Source organism: Aythya ferina, assembly GCF_964211825.1.
Source record: "Aythya ferina genome assembly, chromosome: 1".
Classification (NCBI taxonomy): domain Eukaryota; kingdom Metazoa; phylum Chordata; class Aves; order Anseriformes; family Anatidae; genus Aythya; species Aythya ferina.
Genome location: NC_140296.1, coordinates 194,787,493 through 194,814,410, shown reverse-complemented (window position 1 = coordinate 194,814,410; position 26,918 = coordinate 194,787,493). Strand labels below are relative to the sequence as shown.

The following is a 26,918-nucleotide window of genomic DNA, read 5'->3' as shown; positions in this document are numbered from 1 at the left end:
ATCATCATCTCATGTACCATTTCATTCAATAAATAATGACATCTTATTGCTTAACAAGAACAATCTGGGAGGGGGAAAAGAACTTCTTTCTTTATAAAGAGATGACAGCAAAAGTGAAAAAATATTCACTAGGTTAATAGCATAGAACTGTACTTCTCAGTATCAACAACCATTCTACCTTTTATTTTCTTCTAATTTTGTTGTTTTGTTATACAGGATTTTGTTATACCATTCAATTACTGAAACAAAATGTAAATATTTAGCTCAGTTTCATTTTTTTTCCATTTTTACTAAAAATTAAGTACATTAAGAGTATATTATTAGCTCTCTGCATCCACATTTGTGCAAGTAAACCCACTCAATCTAAATTAAAGCCAGAGCGTTCACAAATTTAGCTCTTCATTTGCCTTTAACAGTTCTTAAGTACAAATTTGAAAGCTAAAATTTAAAGCAAATGTTAAACCCTTTGAAAACTTGGGAATCAATGAATTACTTTTAAGATAGAGTTTCTGCTCTGTGTTTAGAATGGGAAATATCTATCTTACCATTTATCAAATGTTTTACTTGAACAAATTAACATCCCTGTACTTTAATTTCCTCATCCAAAAGGAAAAATAGTTAATATAGAATTTTGTAGCAGTTAGCAGTTCCCATTATAACTAGTGCAAATAATAGAGAAGAGAAACCAAATGAAGTTCAATTTAGCAACATATTTAAGCTGACTGTTGTATGAATCCAATTGTGTGGGATACATAAAAACTGAAATCTGTGCTTCATGTGCATCAATTTTTTGTCACTGTTCTGAGTTTCTTATTTGATGCATGGCATAAAATAAAAACATCCAGAGTTGCATTAGAGAAGAAAAAACATTTTCAGGCATATAAATTATATTCCAGAAGCTTCATGAATCTTTAACTAATGGAAGTTACAGGGACATTTCAGGCACTTCTGTTAAAAGTTCACTTCTAAAGCATGTTTCACTATCTATTGCCAGAATCAAGATATTAGAGTAGATGCACTTCTCATCTGACCCTGTTTCACTTCTTAGTAAGAAGTGCAAAGTTTATTCCAGCACTTATACAACTACTTTCTTTATAATTGATGATTCTGACGTTCAACAATTAAAAAAAAAAAAAAAAAAAAAAAAAAAAAAAAAAAAGATTTGTTTGTTTAAAAACCTGTAATGAAAATTTCCCAATAACATAAGCAGCACTTTGCAAACTGGTATGTGGGTGGAAAATCCTGAGGAAGAGAGAGAGGCCCCTGGAAAATTTCATCCAGTCTTTCCCTCTTCTCCCCACAAAAGTCTGTTCCCATCCAGCAGTCAAATGTGTAAGCAATAAAGAGGGACTGTGTCAAGGAGCTAAACCTGCTTCTGGTGACTGGAGCTTAGAAGGTTTGCCAGTTTGCCAGGTCTCCCCTACTGGCCTTGTGGACAGTATGGGGAGAAGAGGGGCCTTTCCGTAGAGTCTGGGAGAAAACTGGATGGACCATGTTTTGCTGGAGCTGAAGAAGTGACAATTTCTATTTATCTGCAGGGAAGCATGGAGAAAAGATTGTCATTTTATCCTTAGAGATGGCTGGAGAGTGGGTGTGTACCTGCGTGTGTGTGTTTGTAGAAGGAGGTGGGAGAGGGAAGGACAAGACACTAAAGAAAAGAAGAAAAGGAGCTCTGTGAGAAAGGTCTGAGACCAGTCATGTGACCACAGGCCTTTTAAACACTGACACATTCACTCCTTTTGATGTATTTCTTTCTTGTTCAGCCCCTAATGGAAGTAAATTAAATATCTTTGTATTTCACTAATTTTTAATTCCTTAAAACCAGCATCATTGTATGCAACATTTACTGAGACTTTCTTTGCCATACTGAGCATCACGTGTGGTAACTGCTGAGGAAAAGACAGATAATACTGGACACCTTTGTTTTTCTTGATAGCACAGTTCTTTGAAAATGTATTCATAGGCTAAAAGTGAGTCATGAACCATGCTGAGTTGTGCTGTTACTCTGTTATTCGTATTTTTTCTGTTCCACCTGTATGGACACAAAATAACTAGTCTCAATGAGGAAAGGCTATCAGCAGTTGATGATGATTAGCCTGAAATCACACCTTTGAAGCCTGCAAATCCATCAGCTCTGCATAGGTTGGCAGGACTGAACTAAAGGGGGGAGGAGGGGAGAGAGTTCCTATAACATGGTGAATGTCAGAAAACAGGCATCAGAAAGAGCTAGAAAACTGGGAGGGAGAGAAAATTAAGGTAGTGATGTGAACTAGCTCACAATGTCAACCTGACAGTGCATTCACGTCTTGTAAGGCAAAGGAGGCGAGTTATAGTTCAACAGAAACATCATTGTTTGCATATGGCAATGAGATACACACTATATGTCCAGGACAGCATTAATCATGCCATTGCCACTGGCATGTTATAACAATTATGTCCCCCAGTATTGTCCAGATCCTCATCCATGGCTCTCGATCCCTGTCTTGTTGGATGGAGCCTGACATTCCTCCACTGAACTCTCTGGACAAAAATCATAGGATCATCATAGAATGGCTTGGATTGGAAGGGACCTTAAAACTCATCTAGTTACAACCTATGGGTGTCCCAGGTGATCTCATCCACTAGGTCAAAGTGCTTAAAGTTCAGTGTCCTGACTTTGCTCTTTGCCAGAACAAAATTCCTCAAGATCACAAACAACCAGGGTGTGGTCACTGCAGCCCAGACAGCCACCAATCTTAAATTCTTTAATTAGTTCATCTGCATTGGTGAGCACCAGGTCCAGTGAGGCTTCTCTGGTTTGTCTGTCCAATACCTAGACCAGGAGGTTATCCTCAATGCATTCCAGGAGTCTCCTGGATTGCTTACAGCCTGCTGTGTAGTTTTTCAAGTAGATATCTGATATGTGAGGCTGAAGTCCCCAAACAGGATGAAAGCATGCAAGCATGATGCTTCTTGGAGCTGAAGCAAGAAGGCCTCATCAACAGGCTCCCCTTGATACGGCGGCCTGTAGTAGACTCCAACCACAAGGTGTCCTTTATTGGTCTGGTCCTTAATTTTTACCCACATGCTCTCAACCTGTTTGTGACTGTTTCTGAGAAGCCCTGTTTGTGACTGTTTCTGAGAGGCAGCTCTTCTCAATCTATCCATTTCTTAACATAGAGGGCAACACCCCCACCCCTTCTTCCCTGCCTTTCTCTTCTGAAAAGCTTCTAGCCTTTGATGACAGTATTCCAGATGGGTGGTTTGTCCTGTCACATTTCCATGATAGCAAGTAGGTCATAGTTTTCTAATTGCACCACAACAATTGATGAGTCCATACCATGGCCCCAAGGTTGCCCGTGGGCTCAGGTGAGCGAAGTGGAAGGTGGTCGGCCACAGCACAGGCAGTGCCTCTTACCAGACTCATGCAACACTGCAGTGTTAGTCATTGCACCAAAACACTTACCCCATTTATTTGTTCATACTTTTTTGTCATCATTTTAGAATGTAACTTTATTTTGAGTTTGTTTTTGTTGTTGTTTTAACATAGACAAGAGAAGTTAAAAATACTATAGTTTTACCTGTGGTCATTTTCCAGGCAGGTTAGAGTGGCAGCTGTATTTTTCAGAGTTCAAAGCTTTCTGTCCTTTGGTAGACTGTTTTCAGCAATCTGTTGAGTCTGTTTTATTCCAATTATTTTCTGTATATCAGACAGAGTATATTTTTTAGGCCATACTTGACTGCATCATTGCTTTCATCAGAAGAAAACAGTTGACTATTATATAAGAGTTTCAACTGTATCTAGTGAAGTTCCTGCTTATCGAAAAATCTGTTGTGAATTGCTTTGAGAAATAGGGATAATAATAAAAATCGTACCCAAACTATTGTTTTTGTTAAAAGTGTTACTCCATCCAAGGTGAGCTGATGGATTTTTATTTTAAAATGTACAGTGTTTTAAATACTGTCTTTTGATAGACTGTTCAGTTCTGAATGCAGGATAGTGATATTTTAAACATTACATTTGCTATAAGAAGAATTCTGCTTTTTTAGATTGTAGTATTTGTAATTCCAAGTCAACCAAAAATAATACCTTTATAAAAATGTTGGCATGCATTTTCTTTCTTTTTTTTTTTTTTTTTTTTTTAACGGTTAGAACTGAAAGTAATGCTAACTTAAGAAACTTGTAAGAAAAGAAAAACAAAATATTTCTCATTTTTAGTTTTTTAATTGATCATAGGCTGGCAATGTCTTGGCTAATTCTAAACTAGAAATTCATCTCAGAAAATATGTAGTTCTTTGTATAATCTCTTTTTGCCAGCTATATCTTAATTTTCTCTTTACCAAAACTCTTAATGCTGATAGTTTTCGTAAAACTTGGAAAGCAACATTTATGTCTGTAGGGTATGTATAGGTATAAATACAGTCTGTTAGAGATAATCCATTATAAACTAGTAGCATGCATAAAATATATAATGCAAGTATCTGGATGTATCTAAAAAAGATTCAGTAGATCTATACATCTATTGAATGTTGAATTTTCATGGTGAACTGCTTTTATGTGTGTATGTACTAAGGGTGTATATCCTTATATATAACCATATGTGTATGTGAATACAATAAACATGAATATAGATAAACAAGCATATATTATATATTATTTAGTCAATTTCAGGGGAAAAAGTTTTTTTAAGAACTAGTGGAGGTAGAAGAATAATATTGTTCCATCATATGAAATATTCTTAAAATATATCACTGAGAGCTTCTAGTCTAGGGATCAATCACTTTTGCAGAAGGTCAGGCTGGTCGCAGAGATATGAATTTTGCCTCTCCCATGTGAAAATACATCCACATGTAAATTTAGCCTCATTTTTGAGGTGTACATTAGAACTAGAAATTAATTCTCTCCCACCATGGCTTCAGTGTTGAACACCCTTCGCTCTACATTATAAAAAAGAAAAAGCTGGGCTTTCCCTAAATTGGGCCTTCTACCTTTTAAGTGCAGGTGTGTCACTGGACACAGCATTCAAAATCTAGACATTCCACTGTCTATCGATCTGTCTTATACATATATCTGGAATGCAACTGAGGGGAAGAGCCAGGCCAAATGCAGGAAAAATGGACTGCAACAGAGACCCTAAAGAGAAGGATAAAATATGAAATGCTATCTTGATAATTACTATAACAAAATCTCTTTTTACAATGTAAATGCGTCAAATGCATGTAGGCAACTTTTAATTTATTATTCTTCAAATGTAAAAGTTTTCTTCTGTGCTTTATTATACATATAAAAAAGACTTGAAACAATCTCTCTCTTGGTCAAGACTGTAAGGAGAAAGTCAATATTTGAAGCCATTGCTATCCTGAAAGCAGCCCTATCCATTGCTGCAGTATACTTATACCTTGGTTTAGTATACCTTGTACAGCATAGCTGTATCTGCTTCAGCAGATTCAGCAAGAATTTTACTTTTTTCTCACAGCATCAGCAAGTTCTTCTCCCAGATCTTAGATCTGACATAGGCTACCATGACTTTTTATGACCTCTGCTTGCACCTTGCAATAGCAGTTCTTAGGCATGGGTTGTATATCAAGCCTAATCTTTCCAATTAATTTAAATGTCTCATGCCTTACTCTCATATTGCTATCAGTGATGGAATTAGATATTCTTTTAAATCCTAATTTAGTTGGAAAAGAGAGAAATCACATTAAACTTGAATAATTTTTGTTCATTTTTCTTTGACTTTGCATTTCAGTCAATTTGATGCAACAGTATTCATTTGCCATTAGATGAATGCACACCTAAATTTTTTGCGTTTGAATTACGCAGCATGTCTGTTTTTTAATTTGGGAGAGTGAGGGATTTGAGGAAATTGCAGAATGCTCACATAACTAATTTCTCTTTAATGGTGACAGCTTTTAATCTCTGTCACGTCTTGTTGGTATCTGAGCACATCTGGGTCTTACTTAGGTATTCAAGATCTTTGGTATGCCTCTAGAGCATCCTTCCCAAATGGATTCTATTTGTGCAAGTGGAAAAGAAGAATAAATTATCAGTCATCTTAAACAGTTTTTCTTTTGCACTCTCCCTGTAGCTACAAGGAGATAACCATGCAGACAAGTACATTTGTTCTACTTCTTTTTAGAGTTGGTGGAGGGGAAAAGAATCCTTCATCAGGAGATATTTAGAGATTGTGTAAGAACCAGGTTGGGAAAATATTTAATTAGAATCCAAAGTAAAAGCTGACAACATTCTAGTTAAAGGAAAAGCACATCTGCTATACCCAGAGAGCTCTTCCATCACTGTAGAAAACTTGCAATCTGACTTTAACCTTATATTTGACATTGTTAATTGTAATGATGGTAACATTTTTTTGATGCAAGAATGCATTAATAAGTTTGGGGTACATGGTCTTTGGAAGACTGTCTAGTGACATACCAGGACTATGCAAATACAGAAATGCCTTTCAGCTTCCTTGGCCCAGAAATGGGAGAGTAGTCATTGATACTGGGGAGATTTATCCAAAAGTTCCTCTGCACCACGTTTTTCCCTCCAGTGCTGCCAGTCTTTTTTGTTTTCTGTATTTCTCTTTCAAGTGACATCATCAGTTACCCTGTTCCCAAACCTCTTCTGCTAGAGTAGCTCGGAGGGCTCCCTGGTGCTAAGGAGCCCTTTCTGAGAGCAACGGTCTAAAGCTGGATGAAGAGTCAGATGGTCTCAGCCACATCAGAACATAAGATGTGCTGTGCCTTCAAGTCCAAGCAAATGGCTGTAAGAAAATGTGCCACCTATGGTCGTCAGCAGCACAGTATCAGAGAAACATCTATGCTTGCTATATATTCAGGAGTACCTCAGAATCAAAAGCACACTTGCCAGTTTTTAGCCTAGGCAGATCTTCAATTGTCCTTCTAAATCATGACTCTTTTTGAAGCAGCTGAAGACATTTGAATAAATGTGAAAATCTGCATACCTCAGTTTTCCAAAGGTGCCTTTTAGATTAGTTCTACTAGGAGTGCTTTATGATACTCAGCATTTAATCTGCAGGTCGTTGTAATAAATCCTGGAAACTGGTAAAGTCTGAGAAGGAAAATGGATAAGGCCACCACAAATATCAGAGTTAGTGTCCTCTCTTTTTATGATCTTCATCATATAACATATGGAGGCTGAGAAGCATTTGATGTTAATTATCCCTAGCATAGTAAATCATTCATAGAAATAGTAACTGTGTTATAGTGACATTAACAGCATAGTACCAGACTTTTTCATTGCATAAACCACCTCCACTGTCACCAGTCAACCAGAATATGACTTGCCATAAGAATGCTAGAAGTGCTTTTACTATAATTCTCTCATGTAGGATAATAATATAGAGATTTTTGGTATGATATGAAAAGACCAAATAGTTTCAACCTCAATGGAAATAAAATGTTAGAACTTTTCAGAAACTGTTTCTTCCCAGTGGTTAGCTATAATTTTGGTTATTTATTAACTCTAGAGATTCACTCTTAACAATATTTCAGTAGTAGTTCAGTTCAGTATTCCAGAATCACTGTAGACATTAAATACACATTTGTTTATCTTTTACGTGTGTAAGATTTATTGAGGCTAAAAAAAATTGTGTTTCCTTGCTGAGAAAAGCTAAAGGCTGCCAGACTGGAAATGTTGTGATTTGTTCTTCTAAATATTAGCTGCGAGGTAATATACATTTTTTCACTAGTTTGAAATTAGGAAAAATAGTATAATTGTGATATTTTGTAATTACAATGTTTTGTGCATTGTTTTAAATTGTTGTAAAAACTTGCTATATTTTACAAATTAGTTTGGTGTCCTATGACTGGGATATATTCTCTCCACTATATAAATATCCATTGTAAATCCCATGAAATCAAAGCATGCTAAGTTGAACAAACACAGAATTCATTCACTCAGCCATGCTTAACTTTGCTGGTAGGACATTATTATTTATAGAGATGTCTCCCCTGCAATTGTCAGCAGACCTGGATTTGATTTAAGTGATTCATAAAGACAATTTTTGATTTATTTTCATGAACCTGCAACTTCTTGATATCCTAAATGCAGAAAGAATTAAAATAGACAAGGAACCCTGCTTTCATTTTTGTACCTATGGGGTTTTTGAGTATTTTAGTTTAATCTTGGATGAGTTTCTTGGGATTATAATCCACATCAAAATTAATGACTGTGTCATTTCACTGTATTTCTAAAAATGACTCATATACACACTTGTCACCTAACTGTGGATTTTGTCTGGAAATTGCTTTCTGGCAGGGCATGTATGTGAGTATTGTGAGCAAATTAACAATTTCATACTTGAACTGTCATAAGAAGGAAAAAGAACAAAAGCAGCTTTAATACACATTACTATCCATTTTTAAAACATTCATTTTTGGAGCAAGGTTCACCTGTATACTCTAGGCATTTTGTGCCTGCCTGCCAGCCTCTTAGACATGCAGCCAATTAAGTGGTTTACCCTTTTTTTTTTTTAAGGTGGTTGTTGTGGTTTAACCTGGTTGGCAGCTAAGGACCACACAGACATCCACTCACCCTCCCCCTGCAGTGGGATGGGGGACAGAATTGGAAAAAAGTGAGCTAAGATAGAGACAGCTTATTAGGACAGAAAAGAAATAATAATAATAATATAAAAATTATTATAATAATATTACTAATAATAAAGTGTATAAAACAGGTGATGCACAATGCAGTTGCTCACCACCGATGCCCATCCCATCCCTGAGCAGCGGTCCACTCCCACCCTGGCCAGCCACCCTATGTTAATTGCTCAGCATGACACCATGTGGTATGGGACATTCCTTTGGCCAGTCTGGGTCACCTATCCTGGTACTGTCCCATCCTTGTGCACCCCCAGCCTCCTCACCGGCTGTGAGAAGTGTGAAGAGCTGAAAAGTCCTTGGCTTAGTGTAAGCACTGCTCTGCAACAATTAAATCAGCGTGTTATCAACACTATTCTCATTCTAAAACCAAGACACAGCACCATCCCAGCTACCAGGAGGAAAATTAACAGTTTACATGGATGTCCATGTAAATGTACACATGGACATCCATCACTTGTCCTTAGTTATCTCCCATCTCTATCGTGCTGCATCCCTGCACTCATATTTCTTTTACCCTTCTTTGTACACTTCAGAGAAGTTTATGAAATAGTTGCCCCTTTTCCCACTATTTTAACAGGTAACCAGACCAGGGTAAGTTGTGCAAAAAATATGCTTAAGGTAAATTTTCCATGAGTTAGCTACTGTCACTATGGCTACTATTTCCAATCAGGTGGGAGGCCACATGCAAGCAATATACTGTCAGGAGTGGTGGTGCCATCTGCTCTGTCAGGAGCATGGTACAAATACAGTATGGAAGGAAATAAAAATAAGTGGTAGCCTTTTGAAGAAAAAATAGATATAATGGCCATTTTGAGAAAGGCTTTTTAACTAAAGCGATGCCCTTTATTTAAAAGAAATGATTCTTACTCAGAACATTAGGAGATGGCACACATATTGAGAGACTGCTTTTTCAGTCTGGACAAAGAAGTCAGGTATGAGATTCTTAATACCCCATATCAATTTACTTTTACTGATTAGCTAATTAACAAATTCATAAATTTAAACATCCAGAAAATTAATTCTTTTCTAAAGAGGAAAGATATGGTGTGTTGTTATACACAACAGAAGATTAATCCCCCTTTGTACATAAAGTCTGAGATTTGACTATTGAGCTGTAATTGATATATCCATAATGCAGCTTAGTTTGCTGCAAGGGCTAGAATCCAAACATTAAGCTAAATACCTACATTGCAATGGAAAATTGGAGAATATTTGCCCTGAAGTGGTATTATGAAACTGTTCAAAAGTTTACTGTAGCAGAAAGGAAGACCAAAAAAAAAAAAAAAAAACAGACAAAAAAAATAAAAAACATTGTGACTCCACAGTGCTATAAACTGTACGGGAATACTTCAAGTTCTAGTCTCTCTCTCAGAAAGCTTATAAGCCAAATCAGAACATAGAGAAGGCAAATGAGAAATACAAGGAGGAAGAATAGCTGGTGGGAGATTGGATATTCCTCATAAAAGGAGAATGTGATTCTTAGGCCTGCAGCTATAGTGATGAAAATTGACCTTTGCTTAACCAATATAAAGCTGGAATTTCCTGTGTATTATAAAGCAGGTGAGTTTTAAAGGATGTGGTTAGTGGAACTTTTGCTTCCTCAATCTCACCAACAAATTATTATTTAAGCTAGATTTGTAGCTTAGACTCAGTCTAGGATTCAGGAATAGGCTGAAACAGGATTCAGAGGGGAAGGTGTTAAATTGTTTTGCAAAGAATAAAAACATATTGTCCTTGAAAATGAGTGCTTGGCAGTGAAAGAGGCTCTAGAGATATTAAGATAACATTTGCTTGGAAGGAAGGTCAGTTTGATGATAGATTACCCTCTTATTAACCTGGAAAAAATACAGTAAAACCTGAGAGAACCAAAAGAAACTCTACTATTTCTGTTTGCTATACAATTTTAAAGCAAATAATATGTTTATACAATCCTAATAAAAACTATTGAGTATCTCTCTGGGTATAGCAAAAATGAAAGTGAATTCATAGTGTTAATAGCAGTGCCTGGGACAACACTAACAGTAAATATTTCTCATGGGAAGCACTTGGACACATTATAATAGATTTGCTTTGTTAAAGAGTACAGCAAGGCAACACTTTCAGACTTGGTGCCTAGCCTTTGTCTCCGCAGCCACAATTTGGCTCTGCTATAAGCACCCTGATTTTCAGAGGTGCCGAGTGCTAGCAGGTCCCACTGAGTGTGGTCAGCAGAATGTGGACCTGAGAGATCAATACATAAAAATTTCACAAATCAAAGCTTTTAATCTTAGCTTTAAACTAAATTAGTGACCTGATAGCAAAATCAGAAGATCTGCACTGGCCTGAGTTACCTGCTGAAGTTAAGCAGCTGGATGAGCACTGTGAGTGGATCAAGCAAAACAGAGTATTGAGCAAACATGGTAGAAAATCACAATCTTAATAAGAAGATAACAGAATTATAGTTCTGCCAGTTCTGGAAGTAATATCAACTTCAGGGAGTGTCTTCAGAAACCATAATATATCTAAAATCAAAATGAACTTTCAGGTTGTACCTCTATAGATTTAAAATGAAAGCTAATACCACTCATGTCTTTGCATATTTTTTTCATTGTCCAACTAACTGTTGTTACTTTCACTAATTACTAGTTCAGTATGTGACTGGTTATTGCTTTTCTTTATGGTGCTGGCATCACTCAAAGAAAGAAAAAAAAGAAGAAAATAAAAAGACTCTATTAACCATTTAAACTCAAAATGAAAACTTCACTGCCTATTCCTAAAAAAATCCCAGTTTAATGTATATATTTCATCACATAAAGACATTTGTCTGCATGCTACAGCCTCTTTGTGAATGCTCCATCTAGTTCCTCACCTCATTCATCTCCCTCTTTCCTTCCCAGCAGTTTATGTCAAGAATTAGCAGCCGCAGCGGTGTGCAGTCAGCAGTGCTGCTGCAAATGCCCTCCACCAGGGACAGGAGGCACACTGCCAGGCTTTCCAGGCAGGGAGAGGAGCTGCTTGGTATTTACACCATGCTCTGCCATACCCTTATGCCTTTAGGCTGCTGGGAGGCTGGCTGGGCTACTTTCCCCCTCCCGGGAGCCATTACCTAGATAAATGTGGTGCTCTTAGCACAGAAATAAAATGTTGTGCGTACAAAAGCAAATGTGTTGTAAATTTCGACCTCCTTTTTCTAAAGAAAGAAAGGATTTCATTTCTCCATGAGCCTCTCTGCATGCAGTGACACCTTTCACAGTGATCCCAAATAGCTATGCAAACAGAGCATACATTTTTTATCTTGCTCTTCAGATCCACATGATGTTTTGTCATGCAGTTCATTCACACCAGGCATTTCAGGATGAGAAACTGGTTCCTGCAAGCAAAAGCTAGACAGAGTAGGCTTACATAATGTGTAAAGAAAAGGCTGCCTTGAAAATAGGACCTTTTTCTTTTGATGTGGCCTTGTGTCCAATTTACTTATCATTTTTTGAATAATTAGTTTTTTGTAAAGTGGCAGTTTTAACATCCATGCTAGGCTTTCAAATGCCTAAAGAAGTGAAAACCTGTCTAGCTCAGAAGAGAATCTGCCTCCTCTTTGCCACTTTATGAGCAACACTCATTTAAGTATTCGTTTGCTATTGCTTTACTTACATTTTAATCTGCAGTGTTTCATGTTTACTAGATCAGCAAATAATCAAGGTCTTTAGATATATTTTTGTTTGGAATGTATCTTATTCCTCTTAAAAAAAAAAAAAAAAAAAAAAAAAAAAAGTTAAATGCCTCTATTTAAATAGCTTTTACCACTGTATGCAAAGTACAAACAAAATGTAAATAGTTTCTTCTACTAATCCACATCTGCCTGGGTGTAATTACATGATACATGCTGGTTAAGCACAAAAATTTTGAATAGACAGCTTTTTAATTAGGCATGTGCATTGGGTCAGAGTAGAATTAAAATGGGTTCTAAAAAATTGATTTTATAAAAATGGCACCTGCTTACTCAACAGATCTAGTTCTCGGGTAAAGTTCCAGTCACATGCCCATATTAAATCCTCCTCTTTGTAGAGGAAGGAAAGTTCTGAGCTGGGGTAATAAACGTTTTTCTGCTTCATACATCAGTCCTGCCAAAGATAGGGGTAAATTTGAGTCTGAGTTAACCACTTTTGTAATGATCCTTTGTAGAATTACTGACTTGAAAATGTGATAAACAGCTGGTTTACCTCTATTTTGCTCAAGTGTAATTAAGGGGAAAATTTGGGCCTATCTAACCCAAGTCTGACTGCCTGGATTCCCAGAAATACATTTTGATTTCACCTTTGTCAGATATAGTAACCAATCATTTTTATTGTACGCAGATTTTCTCCACAAAACTCAGTTCCCACAGTTCAGTGCATGAATGACAAATCTGTAGATAGCAGCATCCTGTTAGCTTTGCAGTTTGTCAGCACATGGATAAACCTTTCTGTAGAAGGTTAAGACTGGGAAATTGTTCTGCTGTGCTGAATGGACGGTTCAGCTTATTCACATAGCTCACATAGCAAGTGGTCCTGAAATTATTTCTGAGTACAAAGGCAGCTGAGCATTATGTTTTCCAGCAGCTTTTTTCATTTTGCTATGGCTGCAGCAATACCATCTATGAGATAAAATTGTTATAGAGCTAACAATGAAGTGGTTAATTTTAAATGTATAGCTCTCTTCCAGTCTGTACCTGTGGCTATTATGAGGCATAATATAATGTAGGCACATCTCCCAGGTTACACACCTGGTAAATTTTAGCAGTTAATTTAATAGTCCTTTTTAAAAGAAATAAGAGTTTTTGTTCTGGCAGGTATTTTATTATTAATAAGCAATAGCCATTTTATTCTGTAATCTCCTTTAAGAAGTGATTATAATTTAGTAAATTTTGTTTTCAATCCAGGCATAATTATGTTATTAATATTAGCAAAATTAGGTCCAACTTTAAAAAAAAAAAAAAAAAAAGAAAGAAAAGAAAAAAGATAAATCGGGCTACCATGGATCAGGTTCCTAGGTTTTATCTTCCATTTCTAGAAGTTACACCATTAAAGTGTTAGTATGTAGAGCCAAAATGGTGTTTTAAGGTTCTGTGACAGGTCAGAATACAAGAAAACAGAGAATTTTTGTTTATACAGAGTCTTTTGAAATCTTACGCATTCGAACAAATGATTGTATCCACTGATTACAAAATACTATCTATTCACACATTGGATTAATATCTAGAGCAAGTGAAAGGAAGTTGAGATTCAAAGTTTCTGAATAAATTTTGTTTCTACTGCTTAACCATGTGATCCCTTATGCACTACTTCTGTCTCTGTGCTGCCACTAGTAAATATATTTGCACATATAAAAATTTCTGATTTCTAACAAATCTCCTCCTCTTTTTTGACCATGAGTCACATGTACCCTTGCTATTGAAATTACCCTTCCAGTTCACATCTCAGTACTGGAAACATGTTAACTCCTCAAAATTTATTATTAACAGGCTACAGTGCTGACAACATTGCAGTACTTTGCAAAAAGAGAAGACAAGGTCACTGCTAGGAAGTGCCAGAAACAGTTAAGTAATGACAGTAGATGGTGTGAGTGGGCAGGTGAAGGAAAAGCTTCAGCAATAAAGTAAACACATAGTTTAGCTTGCATTTTGTGAGTTATGAAGTTCATGAGATGTATGCATATGCAGAATTTGAAATGTATGGTTAAGAAATCCAGGCGGGAATGAGTAATACAAATGTTAGTAGCTGTTAACTGGACTATAAATACAGAAAAAAAAAAAAAAAAAAATCCAGCCCCAGTCTTGCAGAGCTGGTGCTTCATGTGCTGACATGTCGAACTGTGGGCTGTTTTTAGCTCCATTGCTGTTGACTTGTGCTGGCTGCATGGCAGGAGCAGAGCTGTCTCTGCCTCCCACCAAATCACAATATTCTTTACCAGTGTTTTAAGCACATGGACAGGAATGCTAAGAGCTTGATCCAAAACCCTACAGAAGCAATGCAGAAGTTTTTACTAGACTTTGAATGTGGTCCTAAATTAAAAACAAAGACTTAATGTGCATTTTTTTCTCTGTGTTCAGACTTCAAAGTGGAAAGAAGTCTGAATAATAATGAGAATGGAAGTCTAGCAGGCAATTCAGTTCACTGAGGTACCCTAAAAAAATACAGTTAGGGAACTGAGTGCATGAGAAACAATAATGGAAAGTAATATGCAGATGGCTAGAACATGGCTAAGAAAATGGAAGAACTTTACCTAGTGGGCAAGATGTGTATATGGACATTTTAGGGGTAATGAAAACACAGATTGACTGGAGTTGCTGAATAACATCAGTTCTTCAGAAGGGAGGGAAATAGAGCTGGTAGCATTATATGAAACATTAGATTGTAATAGTTTGTAAAGAAATTAGGATTTATGTCAAAAAAAAAAAAATGCATTCGGATCAAGCACTTGAGGTCTGAAAATAGTATTTTTGCAGACTTAATGCTACTAATAGATCCCCAGAGTCAGATTCAACTCTGTAACATTGTAGTAGACATGAATGCAAGTAATAAAATGTCATTAGAGGGTATTAAAGCTCACAAATTTCTTCACTAGTCACTAGACCAGCATAAGACAATGATAGCTTAGATCTGTTTTTGTTGTTGTTGCTTTTTGCTTTAAAATACATAGATAACAAAACATAGCCTTTAACCAATCAATTGTGGTTTGATACCATTTATATTACATAAAATAGGAAAAAAAGAAAAAAAAAGAATAATCAGAAAAACTTTTTAAGCAGAACAAGCTGGTCAAAGTAAACTTTCTAGGGTTTTATGGATATTACTGTGAAGAAGGCATGGAATTTCTTCAGATTTAATACACTGTGTGGTATCAGAGATCAGAGGACAAGGTTCAGACCTATGTTCCTAAGTTTATCAGTCAAATGCAAAAGCCTTAGCTAAAGCAGAGGGAATTGTAAAACATTTTGACAAATTTAGTTGCTGTTAGCATTCTTTAACATTGTTTGACTCAATCCTGAATTGGGTCATTGGCTGCCAGACAGCAGAATCGATTCTTGTGATGGTGCAGGTGTTTGAGATGTGGGACAGGGTATGTAATGTCCACTCTACTGGGTAACAAACCTGCCAGTTCATCTAGAGTCACATTCAAATGCCTGCTTTGTAAAGCAGCCTTGTCTCCTTCATTCACAAAGAATCCCAAGTGATATAGGGTTGGTAGGGCATGTGCAGAGTTCTTAAATGTTAGTGAAATGTGGGAGAAGACCTGGTAGTGGGGTATTGACATGCAGAGAAGTTTAACCTAGAGAAGAGAAGGCACAGGAGGATCTCATCAATGTCTACAAATACCTGAAGGGAAGGTGCAAGAGGACAGAGACAGGCTCTTTGGGGCACAAAGTGCAACAGGAGGTTCCCTCTGAACATCAGAAAGCACTTCATTACTCTGTGGTTAATGTAGCACTAGCACGGGTTGCCCAGAGAGATAGTGGAGTCTCCCATTTTGGAGGTCTTCTAAAGCCACCTGGACTTTTTTCTGGGCAAACTGCTATAGGTCTCCCTATGGCAGGGGGAGGTGGACCAGATAACCTGCAGAGGTTCCTTCCAGTTTCAACCATTCAGTGATTCTGTAAACAAGCTCTGGTCACTTTAGTAGATTTAATTCAAAAAGCCAGACAAAGTTTGATGCTTAATATAAATATTCCGCATAAGTTCAAAGAGACCCACTCACTGTGAAACTGTGATTTCTGGAGGCAGACTATGTCTTGCTTAAAAAGTCAGTCAAAAATTATAAAGGGGATAGCTATTATGCTTGTCCATATGCACCCATTATTATTAGAAGCAGCAGAAGGTAACAGGCAGAAAAAATGCTACAGAAACCTTTGAGGAAGCTTTCCAAAAGTAGAGAAGTTTTGAACTTCACATTATCATGGCGCTGGCTCTGTAATGCTCTTAACTTATCTCTCTCTTCCTACCAAATTCTGGGTACTTCTCTCTCTGTCAGTAATAAGAAATTCTCAGCCTGAAAACAGAGTTAGACATGGAAAAACTCCTACAGTCCAGAGATATATTTGAACAATTTCTGAAATTAACCCCTTTTATTCCTTCTTGTCTCATGATCTGAAACTCAGCTTCTCCCCCATTTAACACCATTGCTACTTCTTCATTGACTTGAACTTAGTAACTTATGCCTTTCTCTTCATCCCTCTTAACCTTCAGCCATATGTTCTCTATATGACACTGTAGTATTATGGGTCTCATACAGTTCAACTATGAGTTACAGCTTCAGAGTGTGCCGAGGTATCCTATTCACATTAAACCTCAGCAAGCAAAAAATGTCTTTTAAAATGTTGATATAGAAAATGCTGAAGTATTTTCTGCTGTCTCATGAAGGATAATACTGGTTCATTATTCGAAGTAGTTCTTACCCAAGACCTTCTAATGCTTATTTTTGCCTGTTCAGTGATGGGGAAAGGGCTACTTGGCCTATATATTTTCTGAATATGCTGTTTGTGTACTAGCTCATTTTTTTTCTCTATTACAGCTGTTGTAATCATAGAATCATTAAGGTTAGAAGGAACCTTCAGGATCATTATGTCACAATGATTGTAACATCAATTAGTTTGTCTGTTTTTCTGATTTATTAAAAACATACTAGTTTAAGTTTTAGAACACAAATAATGCTGTACCAAGGCATAAAGTGAAGGGGTGAAAACCAACAATGTTATCCTTGCCCTACACAATAAATGCATTAATCCTTTCACACTCTGCTTAACTATTGCAAGAGAGGATGAACAAACAGATTGCTCTCCTCCCACCACATATCTGCATTGCCAGCACTCAGGGAAATAAAGACAGCATGGATTAGAAAGTTGCAAGGGTACTGTTAAGGCATAAGCTACTGAAATAGGAGCATGTATTGAAGAGGTCTCAGTTCAGCCATATCTGTCCTATTATGAGCAATGTCAGCCCCACTGCTAATGCGGAACCCAGGGATGAGAATGCAGGTAAGATCTTTCTATAGCAGGGCATGATCACATCATAATGAATTGCAGTTGTTACCATTATAATTTAGTACAGTGAATTTCTTCTCTCTTTTAAATCTCAACTTTCAAAAATTGTTTTTATAGCATCAGTTGCTTGAGACAGAAGCATTGGAGCACTACCTATGAAATGAACTTATTGCTTTTGCTTATAGTTTGACATATATTTATGACACATTTAAAACGGTATATGCAGCTCCTAATGTTTTTGTGAATAATATTCATAAACATTTAAACAAATTCTGTTAGCATTTTTCCCTAGACACCCTCTGAAGAAATCTTTCTATGAATCACAATTTGTGTATGTGCAATTAATTACTGTCAGGCTGTTAGATCGTCTGATCGTGTGGGAATTGACCATTTCATTTTCACATAGAAACAGCCTTTGCCTTTTCCTGCACTGGCATCTTGATGACGCTCTTTTTTTTCCTCAGTTTGCTTGATTAGATCTTTTGATTGAAGTACTTGAAAGACATAATTTCATAAATACACTTGAAGCAATTCCACACAAAACCACCTCCTCCCTAAATCATTCTCATTTTATTACTGAATTTTGAAATACCGTTAAAAAACATTATGTTGTGATAAGTCAATTATTGAACAGTGTACCTTGTAGACACCTCACTGTGTTGTCTCTATAAATTATTTTTTCTTCCTAATTAATGGTAGGATAAGGAGATTATCCTCACTTAGAAAAATAGTTTAACTTGCAGACTTCTCTAACCAAACTTCCCTCTTTTTTTTGTTAGAAAAATGTAAATATTTTATTAAAGTGAAAACAAACTGTGGGGTCATAAAGCTATTTTGAAAATAATTTGCATCGATTACTCATTTTTATTTTAATATGCATTTTAACATTACCCTAAAAATTATTTATGTCTATGAATATAAAGGTCCATCTAATAACAAGAAGGAACTTGATTTTTTTTCTGTTCTTTTCAGTAACAGAATATGTTTAGTGCATGAGTAACATGGAGACTCACAAGCAGTCTGTTGATTTGAAGTATTTTGCTTTCATGCATGCTCTGTCTGGTAGTTCTGTACAATATCAGCAACAAGATTTGAAAGCAGAGGTAGCATCTTTATTTTTATTTGACCAACTGGTTTAGTTGGAGACATTAAGCTGTCTTTCAGGCACTTGTAATAGATTACTCCAACTATAACAATTTGTCTAATAAAAAGGTATTATACATACCTACAAAATTTGTCCTGTCACTGTTCTTAAACCATCATGGCTACAACAAAATACCACCAAACATCTCTAAAATATGGAAGATGTGGTTCAGTTCATGTCTAGAATAGAAAATTACTGTAGTAGTCATGAATGTCTGATGGCAAGTAAGAACATTTAATAGGAAACTGTCAATATCATGTTCAGTGCAAAAAGTATCATGTTAGAACAATCTTTCTTCCCTGTTCATTGATACTTAAGTCTATAAGAACTTACTATTTTCTTCCTGTTTTGTTTTTTTTTATTATTTTATTTTATTTTTCACCAAACAGTGACATTTTTTTGGTAACAAGCCCTCCAAATAAACGTTCATTTTATCTTATGAAAAGATAACATGTACTATACAAAAATGTGGACTGCACTGCAAGGATCTGAAAAAATAGGGAAGATATGTTCAGAAAAGGTATATTGCTGGATCTGACTTAATTCTCCATGTGAACTTCCACAGAAAAGAAATAGAACTGTCATTGTTTACCTGTATTACATTGTTTGGCAGACAAATTTTAATTTTGTTGTCTTCTCTATTTAAGTCAGCATGGTGATCTAATTTATTTTATTTTTAGTAGAGTTCTATCTCATTAAAAAAAAATGCACTGCATACAGTGACTGAAGTTGTCTCATGTTGTCACTATGTTTTCTTCTCTTTCTAGGTGATGTCATTGTCTATATTAATGAAGTTTGTGTCCTTGGACATACTCACGCAGATGTAGTCAAACTCTTCCAGTCTGTTCCTATTGGTCAGAGTGTCAACTTGGTGCTATGTCGTGGATACCCTTTGCCCTTTGATCCTGAAGATCCTGCCAACAGCATGGTGCCACCCCTTGCAGTAATGGAGAGGCCTCCGGTAGTGGTAAATGGAAGACATAACTATGAAACTTATTTGGAATACATTTCTAGGACTTCTCAGTCTGTTCCAGACGTAACAGATCGACCACCACACTCCTTGCACTCCATTCCAGCAGATAGTCAGCTTGATAGCACATTCCCACCACCTGCCCATGATGATAATGTATCAATGGCTTCTTCTGGGGCCACCCAAGCTGAACTCATGACCTTAACCATTGTGAAAGGGGCCCAGGGCTTTGGCTTCACTATAGCAGACAGTCCTACAGGACAGAGGGTGAAGCAAATTCTAGACATTCAGGGATGTCCTGGTTTGTGTGAAGGTGACCTCATTGTTGAGATCAACCAGCAGAATGTACAGAACCTGAGCCATGCAGAAGTAGTGGATATACTTAAAGAATGTCCTGTTGGAAGTGAAACTTCTTTGATTATCCATAGAGGAGGTAAGTTTGGAAAGTCTGTACAATTGCAAAAATGTTTGTAAAAGGTTCTAAACCATAAGACATCCATATATTCACTACATCCTTGTGTGCTAGATTGGAAATTAATTTCCATGTTGTTGGAGGTAACACCATTGGTTCTGGAAAAGCATGTCTGCAATTAAGTATTCTAGGCAAAATGTAATGGTTGTGTACATGCCTGTTTGTGTTTTGAGTGTCAACATTCCCTTCTCTGTATAAGGGTAAAACTAGAGCATTTCAGGGTCTTTCACCCCTTAATATTTTGTATGATGCCTGCAGCAAGCTCTTATTGTCCCAAACCAGTGGTGCAAGCTTTAGATGTAATTTTATATATTGCATAATTAAGGTAGACCAAATCAGAGCAATCTTTTAGCCCTTTACAAGATTACTGGTCTCAATAAGCTATTTTGTGTCTTTTTCCTTCATTGTAAAAGTATTGTACCGTAGTTGTTTTGTTTCTTTCTGGACAACAAAGATTGTGGTATATTTTTCTCTGCTTTAAAAACAAAATATCTTCTAGCAACTTTTTTTTTTTTTTTTTTTTTTTTTTTTTTTTTTTGAATAACCTGGTGCAGTAAGCATTAATACACATTTCTGGAGGGGCAAAGTCAAGACTTATCTGTAAGAAAGCAATAGTGTCAGAAGTCTTAACACCTTGACAGTGATAAGTAATTTCATAGCTTTCAACATTCAAGGCAAACAAATTTTCTTTGTGATGAGCATCTATCACAATTTGCAATTATATGAAATGATAAGATGAAATTTCTTTGATTAAAGAACTTTATTCTTCTAAAGGCATTCATGTCACTGAATGTATGTTACTTCGTGCTTCAAAAGAAAAAAAAAAAAAAAAAGAATGTTTCTATACAGAAATACTTATTACTTTCCTTCTGAAGAATACCTTTTGGAAAGTGAACCTTTAGTGTCTGCATATGCCAAATGTTTGTCATTAAAAAAACATATAACAATCTGGTAATATAAACATAAAGTGACAAAATATCTGTAGCTTCACATAGTTAATAAAGTATTTTTATAGCTATATGTAAAAGAATGATTTACAGGAGACAGTATCTGATATTTCTTTGTAATTAAACCAATTGGTGTCATATTAGTATATAAACTAGGAGAAAGTTAATTATTGTAGAGGTGTTATAATAGTTGATATTAAATCTGGTTTTATTTTACATATATTAAGAATCTAGAAAAATGGAGTAAGCTGCATTTTTTTTTTTCTGATGGTGTTGACAAATTAGGGAGAATCATTTAGCAATAAAGTGAATAAAGGGTTAATGTTACCTCAAAAGATGGGATTTTATTTTGAAAAATGCTAAGAGGAAAACAATTCAGAACACCAATCTTCAGAGAGAAGTGGAGTGTGAAATCGAGTATGCTGAACAAGCCTGGGTGATAATAGACAGCAAAATAGATATTTCAGCAAACAGTGCTGGACAGTAGCAAAAAATAAATAAATAAATAAATAAATAAATAAAATAAACTGAAGCAGCAACATATGCCCGTGATTGTAATTCCTCTTTTTCAAGAGAATTTCTTAATTTCTTCTTAAAGCACAAACTTGTAATCAAAATAAGTGGATGAGCACGCTGGTTTAACAATTTCTGGTACAATAACTAAGCTGTGGTGATTTTCTAAACATCACTTGCAGATAAGAGATACTGCTCTGAGCTCAACTGTCATAAATAAATAAATGAGTAAATTTACACAATCTTGCCTTTCACCATCAGGCGAAAAACAGAGGTACAGATAGTTACAGTATCTCAGCTGACACAAAATACAAGGCCCAAATGAAGTAACGTGTTCCTGAGTCCTAACCCTCTGTTGTTGGACTGGACATTGCTTAGTTCGTTGTTTTTTAAAGAATGTGGTGAAAACATCATATGTTTTGTTCACTACGACTAGAGGAACTGATTGAAAGCATTACAGAATAATGAAACTTAATGGGATAACACAGAACAAATTAAAGTTTAAATTTACCATACTAAATTACTGTACATCAGAAATAAGGAATATCTCTTGTATATTTCAGATTGTTAGACTCAGAAATAGTCTCCTTAACGAAAAAGCAGAGGCTTGTTAGTTTGAGTGATTCAAAAGAAAACTGAAAAAGTACAGAGTGATCTACAAAGATCACTGAGTCATAGGAGAACTGTTTTAGGATAACAGTTTGTCACAAATACTTAAGAAAAGGGGATGAATTAATGTGACCAAATATCACAGAATCACAGAATCAAAATATACATCTACATGTATAATGTAGGTAATTGTGTCTATGCTAGTCATCACATCTCCTTTTATAGTCACTGGATAGAAATAGGCCTTTTAGGGTAATTCATGTTGTTTCAATATAGAAATTTCACATAAGTCAGCTGTATCCTCAAAGCAGATATTCTGTTTAACTGACTATAAGGGAAACTGAGGATGACTAGATCACATGTCAATGTCTACCCCACATAAATTGAATAAGAAACAGATTATATGGTTTGGTCATGTGAGATAATCTGAATACAAAATAAAAAATAAAAAATAAAAATCTAGTACTTGGAGAAACCTGCTATGATTCTAAAATACTTAATAGATGACACTGGTGAAGCAAGGTATACATCCTCATTACTCATGTGTCCATTTTTTTTTCCCTTTAATGTGTAACGACAATTGAATAATACTATCCCTTTCTATCATTATCCTATGCATCATGTCTTTAGCATCTCATTTTTAAAATTAATGCCAAAGAAGTGTTCCTGCTTGTGGAAGAGGGAGACCGTGTTTTGCATAACATTGTTCATTGCCTTGTAATGTGTTCTGTCTCTGATATGAATACGACCTGACTGTATAGTTTACTGTGGCAAATCCATTTTTGTAAATGACTTAATTTCTCTGTCATCCAGCCATCTTATCTACATTGCAGACACAAATCAGATCAACACTGGCTGAGTTATATTCTTGCTACTGGAAAAAAATAAATCTTATACAGTAAAGAATGTTGACCCATATGCATAATACAAAATTTAAAAAGCCTTTTTCCCTCAAGCTTAGGAGGTCTGCACATACAAGAAAAGAAAGGTCTGCATGTTTAAAAAAGATGGAGGGATGGCTGTACTCAAATGTGAAGAGGTCACAAAAGTGACTATCTGAACTATCTTGACTATCTGAAGCAGAGAGCTGTCATGTGATACAGTCTAGTGTTTGACCCACTGCAGAAAGTCCCACCAAATTGTTATTGTACTCATTTTACAATTTCTAAGGCAGAACTAGTAATATAACTGTTCATTAAAAATAAATAAATAAATAGGTAGGTAGATAAATAAGGGAAATGATACATAGTATGTCTAAGAACAATATTTGTTTAAGTGAAGGCTATGATACTCTATGGCTAGAGAGCTTACATTCTTTCCGTTTGTTAGTTAGATTCTATGTTAAATACATGTGCTGTTTGCTTCAGTTTCTTTGCATCTGTTTTTGCTGATCAGCCATATAGTTTTCATTGATTATTATAAGCTGAAATAAGTGTTCATACTAGGAAAAAAGATAAGGAAGGACAGGAAAAGATGTTGGGGAAAAAATGCTTAATTAAAAAATGAAAAGTAGAGAAGAATGGGAAGAAAAAGAGAAAAAGATATGAAAGCATTTTGCTACCCAAACAGATTTGCCACTTTCCAGCTTTGTTTCAGACTTCACAGTTAATACACAGTTTCTGCAGCAGTCTGCATTAAGAATAGGCTGCTGAAATAGTGTGGAAGAGCTTTCGAATAGAATAGAATAGAATAGAATAGAATAGAATAGAATAGAATAGAATAGAATAGAATAGAATAGAATAGAATAGAATAGAATAGAATAGCTCGGTTGGAAGGGACCTGAGAAGATAATCAAATCCAACCATCTGACCACTTCAGAGCTAACCCCAAGTTAAAGCATATTATTGAGGGCATTATCCCAATGCCTCTTGAATACTGACAGGCATGGGGCCTCTACCTCTCTAGGAAGCGTGTTCCGTTGCTTGACCATTGAAGTACTTAAAGACTGAAATATTAGTCTTTCTATATAGAGCAGAAACTCTGCATTACTTCAGAACTACTCAAGAAAAAGAAAAAAAAAAAAAAAAGAAAGAAAAAAAAACTAGGCAGAATGATTGTTGAAGCAATATGTAACAAATTTATAGAGTGCATACTATTCACTAGTTAGGATATAAAAAATTGTTTTTTGCATGTTGAACAAAATGAGCTATCCAAATATCTGACATATACTATCTCGTTTGAAGATAGCTTTGAAATATATGAATCTATAGATAGCAGACAAAAAATTGTTTGTATCTAAAAACAAACTGACACAATCAAAAGGAGAACTATCAAGACTGTGTCTGAGATGCTGTTGTTAAGGAAATTGGAAGACAACCCAGGACTAATGCTTGAAGCTATGGCAACTCCTGAAAAAGCACTGGGAGTGAAATATTAGAACAAAATGCACCAAGTACAAGCCTGGCAAAGTTCCTACATCAGACAGCTACTTTTTAATGGGTGAATCCAAATAGGCTCTGAGAAATTGAGGTGATTAATATGAAATGCAGCCAGAGTACTGATGTACTGTCCTGCTTCGTAGTTAGTCCAGTCCTGGCACAGGACTGGAATAAACCAGCAGCCAGTTTCACCTTGACAGGATAAGGGAGATAGCATAGGCCACACATGATGTACAAACAATCAAAATGAGGAGGCAAGGTTTTCTTACGCAGATGTAAACTGTGAGAATGAAAGAATGACCAGGTATCTTTCTCAGATTTTGTACAAATCCTTGTAGAAGCTTATAATTCCTCCAGATTGATAGCAGATACCAGTACATCACATGCAGCATCAGCAATTCTCAAAACAACCAGAAATTTGAGACTTCAATGGAAGAAATATTAAATCCTGAATGCCCTTTCTCTGGATCAATCCTCAAATTTACCTCTCTATCATAAAAATTAAAGTTGTTTGGTTTTAGTTTTGGTTTTGGTTTTGGTTTTGTCTGCTTGTTTGTTTGTTTGTTTGTTTGTTTTTGTTTTTGTTTGGTTGGTTTTTGTTCATGCTTTCTATAAGATGACTGGTCAGGAAAGCTCATGATTCTTCTCTCTCTTGGAAGTGCTTCACAAGATAAAGCTGCACAGACATCACTATCTCCCTGCTAACACTAGTCTGTCCAGATATTTCTCCTCATTCCAAGATCTCAATCTACCACTGAGGTCTGTAGAGCTTTGACTCTGTTCTTGCAATTCTTCATTCAAAATGTTAGGAGAGTGCCTGGTGCAAACATGAGACCTGTATCTCATGGCTTGCTCATCCCCAGATAAAGACATTCTATTGAACAGTACTGAGGGCTTGAAGATATTAAATTATTAGGGTAATGGTGTAGATGTTTGTTTGGGGACTTACAGATATTTTCTATTATCCTATTTAGTTCTTCTCTTTTAGATTCCTGAGTCATTGGTTGCATTTTTCCCTGCAGTTTCTCCCTAAAGCAACCCAGTCTTGGTTTTGTTGCTTTGCAGGAATACTACATTTGCATTAATAGCAGTCTGTTCATACTTGGTTTGTTCATGAAGTTATGGTTCTTTCCGTTGCCTCTAACCAGAGATATTGTGAGATACAATGTCTTACAGCACTCCTGCTTCTTCCCTCTCCAGACTGTTACTCCAACTGTACATTTGCTCTTGATCCCTATTCTCCTGTTTTTTAAGAGAGTTTTGAAGTTTAGAGAGACTGAGATCCATTTGATAATAACTGCATTTTTGGTCGTGCTGTGTTCTAAAATGGCACATGTATCTCTTGTTTGTGAGTTTAAGGGAAGTTTGATCCTGCAGAGGGAATGTGCATGTGAACCCAGAAGTAAACATCTTAACCATTCAAACTGACGCATGTGAATCTAGAAGTTAACTGCGTGCATCACTGGCAACTAGAAGCCAGTGACGTAAACTTCTATACAACATGTTGCTAAAATATCCTATTTTAATTTTCTGCTTTTAATTCATCACCCCATTTTGCCTTGCAATCCCTCTGCAAGATGCTCTGCTGATCCTGGATACTTTGTCTTTAAAACTGATGGAAAACAAAGGTTCATGGCTGATGTTTTTTCTTTCCATCTCGCAATTATATTCTTTCATATGACATCATAAATTCAACAGTTTCCTCAGCATGATCACTCTGTAAAAGTATCCTTCTCTTGTTGGGTTTGGAGTTGATTCATTTCTTTGCTCATTTTTGTTGCTGTTCTTAGCTAGCAATGTCAAATACTTTATGATCAAAACCATGATGAGTCATGTTACATGGTCCACTTCATTGACTTTGCTATTAGATGTCATATTGCTCTTCTTTCCGCCCAGCTTTGGCCACTTGTCCCTTCCAACCTTCCCTACATAGAAATTGAAATTTTGTGCAAAGTAATTTCATTACAGCCCTGTGAGAGGAGCATTTTTCTTTTCTATGTTAATTTCAGAACTAACGTTTTTGAAAGACCTTTAGAAAATACTGTTACCATTCAAGAAATACTGCTGTTATATTAACATAACATGACATGGGAAACATTGCTTTCACTTCCAGCTTTGTTTTTACAAGGCATGTCTCATCTTACAGAGTATCATATTTTTATCTGTAAGAACATGTACTCTCTTAATAACCAACAGATTTTTTACATACTTTTTGTCCTACACATCAAGATTGTTTTATACTTTTGAATAGCTTGAAATATTTTTAAGCATCTTGATGCAATTATCTAG

General features: G+C 35.9%; 1 protein-coding gene across 10 annotated transcripts in view; it reads left to right on the top strand.

Annotated features, from left to right (window-relative positions):
- The window catches only part of MAGI2 (membrane associated guanylate kinase, WW and PDZ domain containing 2), a 768,619-nt gene that overhangs the window by 625,225 nt on the left and 116,476 nt on the right, over positions 1 to 26,918 (top strand). For all 10 annotated transcript variants that reach the window (XM_084532022.1, XM_084532020.1, XM_084532025.1 and 7 more), the window contains one exon: positions 19,508 to 20,143. In XM_084532022.1, coding sequence (XP_084388148.1) covers positions 19,508 to 20,143 — 636 coding nt within the window. The remainder of the gene's footprint in view (positions 1 to 19,507; positions 20,144 to 26,918) is intronic.